Source organism: Mya arenaria, chromosome 1, assembly GCF_026914265.1.
Source record: "Mya arenaria isolate MELC-2E11 chromosome 1, ASM2691426v1".
Lineage (NCBI taxonomy): Eukaryota > Metazoa > Mollusca > Bivalvia > Myida > Myidae > Mya > Mya arenaria.
In genome coordinates, this window is record NC_069122.1 from 25,498,152 (window position 1) to 25,514,619 (window position 16,468).

Consider the following 16,468-nt stretch of genomic DNA (forward strand, 5'->3'; position numbering starts at 1 on the left):
TGAGCAATATATATATATATATAATATTTAATTATTACATTATCGTATGAATATCACAGTATGCAATACGAATAAAATGCGAGCTTCAGTTAAAATAGCTCCTATACTGAAAATCATTGAGTAAATAAATGAAAAAAATAAGAAAAAAATATGATCAATTCAGCTCCCATGTAATCCGGGGCTATGCCATTTTTTATTCTAAAGACATGACCCAGAATAATCAGGTCAACACGTTTGTTGACAGGTAACCAGTTGAGAGATTTAAAGTGTTCTGTGCCAGTGAGCGATCTTGCATCAAGATCCAAAACAATTTATTTGTGTAATTTGATGCTTGGTTTTAAGTAACTTGGTCAGACCATGTTACCACATAGAACAGGCATAATCAAAATGATATTGAAATAAGGACATGACAAAGAGTTTCTTGGTGTGTTATGTGAGGTAACCTTCCTTCCGATATTGATATTTACTGAAATTGAACCTTGCATAAGCCTTTTTACACTATCTGCGCATGCGCGCAGGTAGTCTTAAGACCGCAAAATCCGAAGAACTACTTCTTTTCATGTTGTTTTAACCCATTTTTTTGTCTCAATGCGCTCTATGTTTAGCAGAATGACGTCGACACCATAAAAATAGATTAGTTGTATTGCCGTCCGAGTATGAGTTCTTGTTTGCTCGGCTATTTCCGCGCTGCGTTTCTGTATCCCGACGTTTTATTTATAGCAGAAAACAACTATTTTTAGATCGCTATACGTATAAGATTGATGTGGGTAAAAAAAATGGAGGCTTTGGTAGGAAGGTAACATTATGATATTCACTCTGAATTTAGAAAGATGTTCCAGAAATTATTACCGACCACAAGTGTCCCATCGCCTGCAGGGTTTGTTATCATGTAGGTCGTGACCCTGAAACACGCTTAATTATTTTTAATGATGTGTTTTTGATATTACTTTAATGGGATAAGAAACAAAAATGATTGTCTGAATGTCAAAATAGTTGCATCTAAGGTTTCGCGTTGCTAGTGCTTCAAATACTATATGATCTGCCTGCTATACAATAACAAAATACTATTCATACTATGACTTTTAGGCGTATACTTTTCTAATAAGATGTTCTTTTTATGGATTAAAGCTTCGTTCCGGTGTATTCTTGGCACATATATATATATATATATATATATATATATATATATATATATATATATATATATAGTTTTAGACATTAGGCGTTCAATTTATATAAGAACACATGCCCTGATACGACAGTGCTCGAGTTATGCATACTTTTGGTCAAGCAAAGTAGTTCGGATTAAACCTGTAAAACATCCAAAGAGTGCGAAGTAATCATAACAGCACTAAACACTGTATTATGTGAAGTTAGAAAACCACATTAAATCTAGAAAAGCCATGTTCCCTTCCACAAAACATTGTTTAACAAAGTTGAGGATAACATAGCCAAAATGGGCAATAACGACTGCACTTTGTACTTCAAAGAACTGGAATAATTACACAAAGCTGCATTGTTGGTGCGTGCATCAACAATGGTACTTTGTACTTCAAGGCACTACAACACATCAACAAAGCTGCATTGTTGGTGCATGCATCAACAATGCAGCTTTGTACTTCAAGGAACTAGAACACATCAACAAAGCGGCATTGTTGGTGCGTGCATCAACAATGCAGCTTTGTACTTCAAGGCACTAGAACACTTCAACAGAGCTGCATTGTTGGTGCATGCATCAACAATGCAGCTTTGTACTTCAAGGAACTAGAACACATCAACAAAGCGGCATTGTTGGTGCGTGCATCAACAATGGTACTTTGTACTTCAAGGAACTACAACACATCAACAAAGCGGCATTGTTGGTGCGTGCATCAACAATGGTACTTTGTACTTCAAGGAACTACAACACATCAACAAAGCTGCATTGTTGGTGCGTGCATCAACAATGGTACTTTGTACTTCAAGGAACTACAACACATCAACAAAGCGGCATTGTTGGTGCGTGCATCAACAATGCAGCTTTGTACTTCAAGGCACTAGAACACTTCAACAGAGCTGCATTGTTGGTGCGTGCATCAACAATGCAGCTTTGTACTTCAAGGAACTAGAACACTTCAACAAAGCTGCATTGTTGGTGCATGCATCAACAATGCAGCTTTGTACTTCAAGAAACTGGAACAATTCAACAAAGTTTCATTGTTGGTGTGTGCATCAACAATGGTACTTTGTACTTCAAGGAACTAGAACACATCAACAAAGCGGCATTGTTGGTGCATGCATCAACAATGCAGCTTTGTACTTCAAGGAACTAGAACACATCAACAAAGCGGCATTGTTGGTGCATGCATCAACAATGGTACTTTGTACTTCAAGGAACTAGAACACATCAACAAAGCGGCATTGTTGGTGCATGCATCAACAATGCAGCTTTGTACTTCAAGGAAGTAGAACACTTCAACAAAGCTTCATTGTTGGTGCATGCATCAACAATGCAGCTTTGTTCTTCAAGGAAGTAGAACACTTCAACAAAGACGCATTTCACTGTTAAGCAAAATGAACATTTCAGCAAGTCAACTTTTCACTTATAACCAACAATTGCATTTCAACAAAGCTACCATATTGGACCCTGCTACTTAGCTTATGTGTTATTTTAGAGTGGTTGAACTTAATGTTCACTGCCACACAATGTGAATCTGGCCACTTTTATGCTTTTCTTTGCTTTTTTCAGCAATTGAATACTTCACAAATTCATTATGTATGTGTTTTTGTCTTGTTTTATTGAAACATGGTAACACTAGATGCCCATAGTCCACTAACTACCTATTCACATGCTATGGTGTTTATAACATAGTGATATGGTAGGCGGTAAAATTGTTGATATGCATGATGGCTGTACCGTATATATGCTTGTGTGCACGCATGTTTCTTGTGTATCCTGCATTGCATATCCCTGTCACACATAACCGTTCTGGATTAATGAATTTTCAGAGCCCTTTTCAAATTTTTATTGTCTTAATCTAGAGCTTGTTAATGTGACATGGCCTCTAACTTTGGAAGTGATAGGCACTGAAAATTCATTCCAACCATTCATCCATTCTTCTCATTACTTCAATTCATACTAACTCCTAGTAGTTTGCAGTGGGTGATGGTTGGTTAACAAGGCAACCCCAGTGTGCAGGGACCTTGGGGCTCACCATAGGTGTTCGCCATATTACTTTTTAACATGTAATCCTTGTATAAGTCAGGTAAGTGGTTCATGAAAGACTCAAGACTGTATTAGGGATGGTTTGCATTTATTTTGGGGCTAGAAATGACTTTATGTTTTGTTATTAAGTATGACTTTTCCCAAATATACATGCTTATTAAGGTGAAACATCCATATTCTTCATGACAACCAGTCAATTGGACAACTGTAATGAATTGACATACTTGCAAATCTGAATTATATTTTCAAACTCAAAATGCTTGCAAAATTGGTTCCCTGTACATGAGTAGTAGCTAAAACAATGAAAACATGGCTAAACAATATAGAATTAACACTTAAAGGGGATGCATTCAAAATTCATAGTTTTGATGTACTAAGGAGTTTTTGGTAAAAAATGTTTATCCAGTTCTCAGTAAAATAGCGTATGTTTTAGACAATTTTTGCAACAAATTTGTTTATTGATTTTTAAATGGAAGAAATAACTTATACTTTATAACCTAATATAAAATTATTTGGAAATGATTAACAAAAATATGTAATTGTCAATCTCAGTTAATTTTACTATATTATTATTGAAAATGTAATACTGTTTGCTGGTTGTGAATAGAAAAATTAACAATTTATAGTTGTCATTTTGTACAGCATAAACACACTACTACAAATGAAACAAACACCATCCTTTTCTTATTATGTTTGAAGGGTAAGAAAAATTACATTTAGTTTCAATTATAACAATATTGCGCACAATTGTGTTTGAAAATAACTTTCATCGACTCCTAACATGTAATACACATCAGCACAATTTATATCTACCTTCATCATGAATATCAGATTGACTTCTTCAAATTATGACCAGTGGTTATACCCAATTTCTTTATTTAAAGTCATAACTATTACATGAGAAGCTTTCTTACAATGAAAGAGTACCAATGCATGAAGGTTATCGTTTTAGTAGTCATCATTTATTATGACTTGTGTCAGTGACTGTTGTAATTGAATGTGACAAATGATCTATTTAGATCTTTGATGATAAATCCAGAAGGCAGTCATTCTCAGTCAATCTTATGTTACATTCAGAAGGTAAATGAAGAACAAGTATTATATTCGTTACATAACAATTTACAAATTTGTAATACCCTTTACATGAGGAATAGCTCAAACAATGATAATATGGATATACAATATCGCTGAAAGCGATGCATGATTCTAAACGCCCGTTTGCTATGAAAAAGCAGAACTTGTAATACAATTGCTAGTAAAAACTAAATTGTTGTAGCATTATTATACACAGTTGGAAAGATTCATAATATGGAGATGTGGGCAGGTTTGAATAATAAATTTAAAGCTAATTTACAATGAATGAAGCACAAAAGCAGCAATTGAAATCCATCAATATTGAAGGTATGGAGCAGATGAACTCCTGCCAAGAAATGTATGAAAATGAAAAACATTTATGATGGTTATTGATGTATTTGAACCGTAGCGCTACCTTGAAACCCCCAAAAGTTTGGTAGTCATGTTTGTATACAGCAAGGGGTGAAAAGCATTGAGCTTAACAAGTTTCAAGTGGCGGTTCTCATAAGGAATGTGCTACCTTAATATGAATGATAGGCTTATGATGAATGTGCAGTACACTCACTCTCATTGCAATTTGTGTAAATACAAAGTATCATATCAGTCCCATCAGTAGTTTTTGCAGTTATTGCCTGGACAAGCACCAATTGTGAAGAATGGCTGTTGGGGTGGATTTTATAACTATGCATTAAAGGATTATGGTACCAGCCCAATGCATCTTCTATCAAGCCATCTATCTAAATACTAAGTGTTATTTCAAAGTAATGAACTATTGGTTTTAATATAAGTTATAAATTGCAGGACCGATGTCATTTTCGGAGATATGAACGCATTTTGGCTGGTCAAAGTATGCATCAAGTCTTTTGGACTCCACACACTTTGACCAGCCCATTTGCATTGATAACCGAAATGACATCAACCCCACAATTCATTCCTAAAATAACATCCGTTCTGTTGACATTGAAGTATATATAACAGCTAAAGTATTCATGGCAAACCTAGTAAAAGTATTTGCAGCTCATACACAATAGGTAGTGATCATTGTCCTTTGCAAGTGATTAAATAAATCATCCCTTTTCAGGTCTTGGCCAGAGCACTATATTATAGTTATTAATTGGAACAAGGCAGTCCCCTACCGTTGTTTTTTAGTATATTTTGTTTATCTCGCAACATGACTGATACGTTTAATCTGACCAAAATTGTACACAACTGGTCAAGAGTGGAAATGTAGGTAATACAATTAGTTTGATCGGTAACCTTCAATATCATTTAAAGATTCTTAAAGATTATTTTGACTAAAAATAAGAAGGAGAATTAGTCCTTGATGTATAACATTGATGAAATAGCAAGCCTTAAATATATATGATCAAGTGATACATATGTGTTGTGGTGACGTCATAACATAGTTTTAATGCTTTTGAAGAGAAAACACATGTTGTAAATATATAATCGCATTTGAGTCCATTGTATTTTTATATATTAAGCTTGTTTCACCTAATGATATTGCTTGATATAATGCGCCAAATATCAATCTGTGCAACTTGTTGAAACACTTTCAAATAGCATTAATATCTTATCCTCTATTTAGCATTGTCATAATATGGACCCAAAACGTAATGATGGATTACTAGCACGAATTGCAATTGGTACGTGTTCTTGGATCAATTCAGTTATTGTTGCTAAAAGTACATGAAATCTATAAGGTCAATGAATATAATAATAATTGACATGCCTTCACTGCTAAATGTAAAAAGCCTGGACACAAGCATGTGTACTATGACCTTCAAATGGCATATGTGACCTCGACCATAAGATACTGGACTCAGGTCCAGATCCTTGCACAATAAGGACAACATTTGTACCAAGTTATAGTTTTTTTGGTAATCCTGAAATGCATAAGTACGGAAACGAGCGGGTGTACTCAGACCTAAAGAAGTATCATGAAACCTAGACCTTTGAGGTATTGACCCTCTTCAAGGTCACTGCACATCGTGTCAATGAGGACAACATTTTTACCTAGTAATTTGGTAATCAATCAATGCATGAGTAAGTTTTAGCACGGACACTAGCATGTGTACTCTGACCTTTTAATGTCTCGTGTGACCTTGACCTTTGATGTATTGATCCGAGTCAAGGTCACTGCACATCATCAATGAGGACAACATTTGTACCAAGTAATATGGTTATCAATCAATGCATAAATAAGTTATAGGCTGGACAATAAATGATACAGACGGACAGATGGACGGACGGACGGATGAACTGACAGACGGACGAAGTGCATTACTATAATAAAATTGCATTATTCCTCATTCATTATTTCTTTTTCGACCAATGTCTTGATTTCTTTGATTTTCTTCCCGAGTATCTCATTGTCGAATGTCCTCTCAATTCCATTAACAATTATGGAAATTATTACACAATTGTCACTGTTCAATGAAAGTTTGTTCACAAAAGTGACATATCTCCCCCTTCCTTCAGGTGAAGAAATTTCTCCTGTAATGTAGAAGATAGTTCATTGTAAGCAGTAGAAAAAGCATGTATGCTTATTTCAGTTTACAACATATGGCATTTATGGCATAATAATATAAAAATTAAAAAATGCTGTATGACTCGCCTTTTGGTATGACAATTTAGTGAAATAAATCATTGAAACTGTCTGAACAGACTGCCAAATAATTCATAAATGTTTTAGAATTTCATTTTCATACCCGTGTAACGGAGCATTTCTTCAGATTTGAAGAAATGTTCTTCAACATCTTCCCATGTTTGCTGGTTTAGCGACTGACATGCAAGGATCTTTAAGTTTTCCCTGTAAATTGAACGGGGTTAAAGGTCAAAATATGCATGTGGATGAATCAAAACCATAAGTCCAGTGTTAACATGGAGTTATTTTGTTGTTAATGATATGAATATTTATCTCACGCGAATTGTCCATGTTGTAATCTCACGTACATGACATTATATATTCCGTACTGTTACACTGACATAAAACATTTTCATCAGGTGTTAATATCATATGCTATCACCTTAAATGGCATATATATTTATATAATTGTAATGAAATGATGACTTAATGTCATCCTATGGTAATTAATTCCCACTGATTGATTGAAATGAATTTCTTAACGTTACATTCAACAGTGTTTTATTACGTAATATTCTTCCATCAGATATGGATGGTAAGCATAAGTTGCCCTATTTAAATGACGATGATTGGTCAATGCGTAATGATGTCACCTCCGTTTGTCTGCCACAATGATTCGGGACACTTTTACTCCGTTCGTCCCAACAGCTTTGGACAGGTAGGGGGTCCTCTTATCATCTGCGACTGACTGTAAGTTTCGGAACAGCTGTAAGTGAAGATTTTCTATAAAAGTTAAATATGTGTTTAATTCACAGGCTTTTTTTATACAATGTATAAAAGGGCATACATTTGTATATTTGCTTTAACAGCCAATAATGGATTAATGAACGAAAAATTTGTTCTTAACATATGAAATTAAATACTCTAACGTAATGATATGATACTGGGATGGAACTGACTTTGTATATGTTCTTTCATATATTTACCATTTGGGGGAACGATCCATCACTGAAGTGGTTGAACACTTGTTCAACTAGCAGGTAATTATTTGTGGAATAACATGCCACTGATAAGATTGTGGACAAACCGGCCTTCGTATGCGTCTGCAAAGTATAAACTTATATTAAAATTGCTGTATATACATTACATTGACTTTGACCAAAGACTATTTTTTAACAAGAGATGTCACAGAGACAGCGCGCTTGACTATTCCGCCGCTTTTCGGTGTATGGATTGTTAAGTTTTGGCGAAACATGCATGGATCATTGTTAGATTAGATTTTAATAAAATACATGATGTGCTGAGATATTTACATTTGAATGGAAAATTTTAGAATTGGTTCGCAAACTTTAACGTACATTCTGAGTATAAAAAGGGGCATAATTTTGTCAAAATGCTTGATAGAGGTACCTCCTCTTGTGTACATGATGAGGGCATGTTGGTGAACAAGTGTTCAACGTTTCAAAGGCAGATGTCAATGGACATTGAAAATAACTGAGGTGGTATGCAAACTTAAACGTAAATTCTAAGTAGAAAAAGGGGCATAATTTTTTCAAAATGCTTGATAAAGTTACCTCCTCCTGTGTACAGGTTGGAAGCATGATGGTGAACAAGCGTGCGAAGTTTCAATGCCAGATGTCAATGGGCATTGAAAATATTTTAGGTGGTACGCAAACTTGAACATAAATTTTAAGGTGAAAAGGGGTATTATTTTGTCAAAATGCTTGATAGAGTTTCCTCCTCATGAGTATAGGGTGGGGGCATGATGGTGAACAAGTGTGCAAAGTTTTAAAGCCATAGGTCAAAGGACTAGTAAGATATTTGAGGTGGTACGCAAACTTTAACATAAGTGGTTACGCTCGGGTGAGTAGGATAGGTCTCCTTATTCGTCGAATAGTCGAGCTAACAATTATCTCATTCAGTAAATGTAGGGCTGGAATTTTGTCTTAATTGAATATTGACACAGAAATGAAAGACATGTACGACTTCAACATGAGCTTGATTAATACTGTACTCATACCTTTCCCTCTATGTATCCCAAAGATACAACAGCCTCTTCTTTCCACGAGTCCTCATTTTTCATATATGCCCGTCGGGCAACTCGTACTTTATCCTGCATTGTGAAAGTTATAGTACAACTTATGCTTTATGCTTTCAAAATGTTATTAACAAGATAATCATGAACAGCATGCAATAAATGAGCATGCACAACAGCTGGCATTAAGAGGACTAGTTAATTTCAACTTTATATTTCCAGGCACAACCTTTTTTGACCACAGCTTATTTTCGACCGCCCCCATAAAGTAGGTAAAACACTTCTATGTTGCGTCACTTTTGGTATAAATATGGTCAAAAAACAGATTGTATAAAGGTCCAATACAACATGTGACAGCTGCCATTTTGGATGCAATATGTAAACAACAGATGATTGAAACATTTAACAAATTAAAGATGAATTATTTATTCAAATGGTACACAAACTTTTGTCTAGTATCATCAATTTTATGATTGAAATGTAAGTAATACTAAGTTGGTCAAAACAGGTTGTTCTAGGATAGCTGTCAATATTTCCATGTTTTTATTATCATAGACTGTCATTTCTATGTCATACAATGAGAAACCAGTTTTTTATTCCTGTTCTAATTCTTCAAAAACAATGTCTATTCAAACTTTTACAATGGTCAAAGAATGTCTTAACAGCTATCTATTGTGCACCATATGTTGTTGATAAACTGAAGTATTACATTAATGTGTGAAATGTTCATTGTTGTTATGTTAGTTCACCAAACATAATGATCTTATTTGGAAACATTCAAACACATAGGCTAAGATAACCTTTCATTACTGAAGAGCCAAATGAACTTGTTATTTTCTTAAAAGATTTGAAGTTGTTAATTAGAATAACAATACTATCAAAAGAACGGATTGCACGGTGTATCATTAACTTTACACTTGGAACGTACAAACAAGTGGCCATGATGGCCCTAAAATGCTCACCTAGGGAAATGGCCACAACTCTGTGAAAACGCTTTAATAAAAATGTTGCAATTTAAACTTTTATTTACTGATGACAATGCCTTGTTTATAATTGTAATGGGTCATTTATTGAAGCCACCTATGAAGTTTCATATGAATTTGGCCGGGTAGTATCATAGATTTTTTTAAAAGCAAAACAGTAAGTTGGCCATTATTTTCAGCAATTGTTGACGGACGGACTGATGGACTAAAACCGATCACAATATCTAACTATCTGTCTCAATTTAATTATAAAACATAATCAATAGGGACACCCTATCCCCATAAGCTAAATCTTAATTGTTTAGAGATTGTTTTCTCCCAGTAATATCAAAACTTAATCACACAATAAGAAATGAATTTTATTTTGTATATGTATTTAGATCAGTCATCGAAAAAAGACTTTCGGATGAACAAGTCTGATTTCATATAAAATTGCTTGGCAATTTTTGAACAAGCCATGCTATATAAAATTAAGAATAAGAGTAAACCTGAATGACATTTTGCCAGTGCAGGGCTTGAGGTCTTGTGCTAATTTTGACCACTGTTAGATTCTTTGAATATTTTCTAATATAACAGCGGCGCAGTCCCATTATCATATCATACCTGGAAGGACAGCTGTAGTGTTTTTGTCTTAGCATTGTGGAGGGATGACAAGTACAACGCTTCCACATCATTTAATCCCACATACACCTGCGCATTGACTTTGCTGAAACAAATGTTAATGATTAATCAACTTTTAGGTCATACATCAATGGGCAGATTGCCAGTGTGGTAGCTGTCTTAATCATATAATGTGTATTATAATAACTAGTAAAAGTTCTACGATGTTATTTGAAATTAATGTCAAACTGTTACTTTATACAAATAAAACAACATTGACGGTGGCGATACTATTTCACGGTCCCGGTCTCATCCGGTCTCTGTTTTCAAAATGTTATAGTAGGTATTGGGCGTGATCGTGAAGGTGTGAAGGACCATGGGGGGTAATAGGATTGCAAAAGATTACAGTTTATTAATATTTTGATGATAATTATTTCCTATCTTTTATCAATAAAACAAGTAAAAAATTAAAGCAAAGATAAAAAACACATATAATATACACATGTACTAAAATTAATGTCAACACATTGTTTGTTTGATTTTTCAATATTAAATTTAGTTATGTATATATTAATGATAATATTAATAGAAATAGAAACAATGCATGAATACCTGTAAATCAATTTTGCAAATTAATTCAGTAATTCAGGAATTCTAAAATATTGTTGTTTATTATAAAGACAATGATATAGAATAAAGGATTGTTATGCAAAGGCTCTAATAAAGATTAACAAGAGCACCGCGGAGTGGGTGCCAACGCTCGTCTGTTTTTTTTCCAAGTCGAAAAGGGGGGATAACTCAATATTAATTAAAGGCAAAATTATATGACCTGCTATAAACATGCATAGTGTTAATAGGAACACGTGTAGCAAGTTTAATGTGAAAATGTTGAACGGTTTTTGAGTTATGAGGTAAGGTTAAAGTTTTTGGACGACGACGACGACGCAGACGCAGACGCAGACGACGCCGACGACGCCAAGGCTATCACAATAACTCGACTTTTTTTCTTCGAAAAACAGACGAGCTAAAAATAAAATGATTTTAACATCTAACCAAATTTTAAAATAAATACTGTAATCAGCATCATATTTCATAAACGGTTAGAGATTCATTGCAAAGTTCCAGTAGACGAATAAAATATATTCTGCTAAATTTGTGTAATAATGACAAAGGTATTCAAATTTATTTAAGGAATGAATTGCGGGGTTGAAGTCATTATCGGGGTATGAACGCAATTGGGCTGGTCAAAGTGTGTGGAGTCCGAAGGACGAAAAATACAGACGTAATAGTTTACACCTATAACATATCGCATCAATAGTTAACACATGTAACAAATTGCATAAATTAAAACATAATGTTTATATATTTTATTCCATTTTGTAACATATAAAAGCAAATAAGATTGTCATATTAGTTTAACATACTTCGCAAACACAATCTGCTGCCTGATGCCATAAGTTATAAACCGGGAATTGAGAGGCCGGATGAGACCAGATTTTACGAGGAGAGACCGGGAAATAGTATCGCCCCATTTACAGCCTTATAAAAAATCAGCAACTTTAGCAAGATAAAACTGTACGCATTTTTAATAATCACAAATAGTTTCCAGTCCAATTTTCCGTACTCATAACACAAATGTACATACCCTAGGCATTCATAATCACTGCTGGTCTGATCCGCCATGATAAGCTTCATAGCTGATACTAAATGGTTCCCACCCAGTATGATGTACGAGTTGTTGTCATCAGCTTGGAAGTCATCAATTGACAGGCACAACTGTATAAATTTAATGTGTGATATTATGCTAAATCAATATGTGTATGTAAGTTATTTTTTGGAGCAATTCACTGCTTTCTGAAGGCTGTTTCCCCTTACCAAAGAACGCCCCCCCCCCCTCCCCAAATATTGTTCTTAAAGAAGTGCAACATCGAAACATTTACGTCAACACTTATTGTATGTAATGAAATATGAACGTAGGGCATTATCTATACAAATGACTATGTGTTTGTAAACGTAAGGATTTCAACTACCATGTACATATCGAGGGCTCAACGCAACACTATTGTAACTCATTTTTTCAAATATTACAGGAGGTTGAAAAAACTTCACAATTTTTTGTATTATACATATTTTGTAAGATTCTTAGTATATTTGTCTTTGAAAGTAGAATCAATTTAATAATCCAAATAGAAATTTGAAGTATAATGTTGTGTTTTTATTATATTTGAATAAATATTAGTTACAATAGTGTTGCCTCTGAAAATGAGAAAATATCATTTAATTTTTCAACGCAACACAATTGTAACTGAAGTTGCAATAGTGTTGCATTTATCTTTTTTTACCAGTTTTCCAGTTATATTTACAATTTGCAGAGCAACACAATGATATTTTTTTTTTTAAGTTGTGCTTACATATTAATTTAAAACATAGCTGAAAACACATTTAATTCCTCATAGTTCTTTGTAGTTTTTAGCTCGACTATTCAAAGAATAAGGAGAGCTATACTACTCACCAAAGCGTCGGGGTCAGCGTCACCCCTTGGTTAAGGTTTTGCGTGCAAGCACACATAGGGTAATATCTCAGCAACTACTTGAGATATTGCATTGAGACTTTATACAATGGTACTCAACCATCCAACGTACTTAAATAACCCAGCCCCAATATCACGCAAATACTTAAGTCAAATCTCAATCTCTATCTCAACTCATTTTACCACATAGAAGCATCGTATTATTCAAAATCTTGCATGTTTTCATACTTTTTGTAAACATATTTTCTCTTGAGTATTTGATAAAAGGCAATGAATTGAACTCAAGTACATTTTTTGGCAATAAAAAAGTTTTCAATTGGAATCGAGACCAAAGGTTTGATCAACATATTCAATGAAAGAATGCGTTTTAAAAAAAATGTGAAAACATATTCTTGTTTCCAATAAATTTTGTATAATATGGTTAAATGAGTTGAGATTGAGTTTGAGATTTGACTTAAGTATTTTCGTGATATTGGGGCCAGGTTAGATACCTCTAGTTTGCATTTAATGCAAATATTTGCAATTTATTATTGGACTTAGAAAATCTGGTTAAGGTTTTGCGTGCAAGCACACATTGGTTAAAATCTCAGCAACTACTTGAGGTATTGCATTGAGACTCGATACAATGGTACTCAACCATCCAACTTACTTAATTAACCAGGTATGATAACTCTAGTTTGCATTTAATGCAAATAATTGCCCTTTATTATTCAACTGGTACTCAACCATCCATCCTCCTAAATTAATCAAGTTAGATAACTTGCATTCAATGAAAGTTGTCAAAACGTTTAATCTGTGAGAGTGCAGCTTTAACAATCTGACTTTTTAAAAATATTTTATAACATGATGTTGCCATCATAAAATGCCCTGTAAATCATAGAAATGCAATTTATTATATAAATAGAATATCCCATTCGTGGTCATTTAAACAAAATTTATTAAGTTATGTTTACTGAATTGTCAAAAATTGATAGAAAGTTTTCACAGCTTACGGTATTTCAATCAATTTTAGAAAACTTTAATAAATAAATGAAAAATAAATTCCTTATTAAACGAACACTCATGCTATCCTCTATGTTTGGCAAACGGGGAATACACTGAAATCACAATTAGGCATTCAAATTAATAATCTGATGTTAAACTAATACATCATAATATTAGCATCGTTGGCAACTACAGTACTTTTTCTGTTAAATTTCATACACAATGAAGCATAGCGATGTTGATCTGACGATGAATAATAAGATATAAATAAATTAATTTATAGATTTATACTTCTATAATTGATCTCATAATTTTCATATGTTCTAATTTTTAAAGAACACTGTACTAGTGGCATAGTACTGTTTTGGTTTAATAGTTTATTTGATTCACAGAGATTATAAGTATCTACCATAGCCGCTCGTGTAAGATTATAGGTTCATCCCGACCCTCGCGCAGGGTGTTTTGCGGGAACTCAGTAAACCTCGTCTTACACTCTCAGCCATGGAAGATACTTATAATCTCTGTGAATCAAGTTCACTTCCTTCTGAGGACCATGATATAGCTTATTTGATAAAAGAAGCTATTTGGCCTCTCTGAGGTATATGATACCGTCCTTATTTCATTGTATTTGACCTTTTCATTATCTTCATTTATTGAAAAGTTTTTCACATTGCTTGTCTAAAATGTCAGTCGTACTCATTTCTTTCACAAAATATGGCCTTTCATGTGATGCAGTTCGGACAATTGCTGCCCACTAACCACTTGTATACACACCGTCATGTTTTGATGCTCTCTCAACTTCAGCATGTATTGAATCTCTTTCATTTTGTGTATAACCTTTTTGCAAATAATTATGTGTGATTGTCCATAGTTTGCTGCTCCCCCTTTGCAGGAGGCTACTGGTAGCCTTGCCATATGGCAGCTACTGAGTTTGCAACACACTGCCGGTCACATCCTTTATGGGAAGCATGTCTCTGGTGTTTAGAATCTTGCAACATATTATCTGTTTCCTAGATACAAAAAAATGGATTAAATATTTTATAGGATGTTGTTATTATGGATAAAACCCTTTTTTCAGAAAAAGTAGCATTTTTTTCAGCAAATACTTCTATTATCCCACAGAACCTTAACAAATCGGATGGAATGCAAATATGGCATATTTCTAAGAACTTTTATGAAAAAACATTAAATTGACCGGACTAAATGACTTGTATCAGGGTCTTATAACAGATTTGTTGACATTGTTTGTATTAACATTTTAGGACACTACTAAATGATATTTTTCCTAATTAGGTCAATTATAAAATTATTTGGACCATAGTATTAAAAAAGTGAGTGTTTTTTTTTAAATTTCCGTTGTATTGCATTGGGATGTTATATAACACCTGAACTACATGTACCAAAATGTCATGGTATTCACTTAAATAGATTATGGTTCTATGGTGTCAGGGCCACATAATTAAAGTTAAATCTGTAATAAAATTGAACTATTAATATAACAAAAAAATATTTAAAGAAAATGTTTAGAATGGTTACACATATTAATCTTCATATACAGTAAAGCCAACCATTAAAAAATAAAAGAAATCAGTTTATTTTTACCTTGTAATGAACATAACATAATAATATTTTTCTTGTTATTTAATTTATAATTTCATAAGATATTATTACAATAAGAAATTGTTTATATGAAAAGTAAAACACTTCTGTATAAAGCGCATTATTGCAATATTGACACAAACTTTAGTGAAAGCTGATGATGTGATATGATTCTTACCCTTTATCTTGGGATAATACACATGTTACTATAAATAGTAACATTTCACTATAGAAATTCGTTCCCGTAATAATGATTATCGTCCCAACCTGTGAGATTATTACGATTATTGCATAATTGCCCGATGAGAACGAGAACGTAAAGACTGACATCAATTTCACGTTAATAAGAATGGCCGCTGTATACTTTGTAGGCAAACATTTTGTTTCAGTAATGAGTACTACCCGAAACTGTACCAGATGTTTACATCCGTTAAAGGTCATAAAGCACTGAGGCAAGGAAATGTTTTGTAGAAACGTTTTTTTTTTACTTTACTCGCTGAGAATTTTTAATTATTCCAGCAGAATGGCTAGAGTCATTTAAGTCGAGATGCTTATGAAATTGCTCCTTATAGAACTGGTTGTGGCTTTGATAAGGGTTGAAGTTAGCCAAATTATTTTTTGATTGGTCAATATTTATCCAAAAATTATTGAGTACCATTAAAAAATAATGCTTTCATGAGCAAACTAGACAAAATATAACATTGCATAACTTATTCAGTTTTATGCAATTAGCTGCTGATCGTTTTGATCATTGAATAGATGACAAACCTCAGAGTCTAGTACAACCGGTATCGTGGTGACCGGCTGTGACGGGGTCTTCAGCAGATCTTTTTTGATAGCACTGACCCATGATGTATTGATAGGCCTGATA

The 16,468-nt window shown here is 33.7% G+C and overlaps 1 protein-coding gene across 1 annotated transcript; it reads right to left on the minus strand.

Moving 5' to 3' along the window:
• Nucleotides 1-4,531: 4,531 nt before the first annotated feature.
• LOC128225704 (uncharacterized) lies at nt 4,532-14,778 on the minus strand. Its single transcript, XM_052935616.1, has 8 exons — nt 14,758-14,778; nt 12,130-12,260; nt 10,488-10,590; nt 8,887-8,979; nt 7,853-7,969; nt 7,520-7,632; nt 6,991-7,091; nt 4,532-6,775 (listed from the first exon to the last, which is right to left on the minus strand). The coding sequence occupies exons 1-8, from the start codon at nt 14,776-14,778 to the stop codon at nt 6,582-6,584; spliced, it is 873 nt and encodes a 290-aa protein (XP_052791576.1). The 3' UTR covers nt 4,532-6,581.
• Between the last annotated feature and the right edge of the window lie 1,690 nt (nt 14,779-16,468).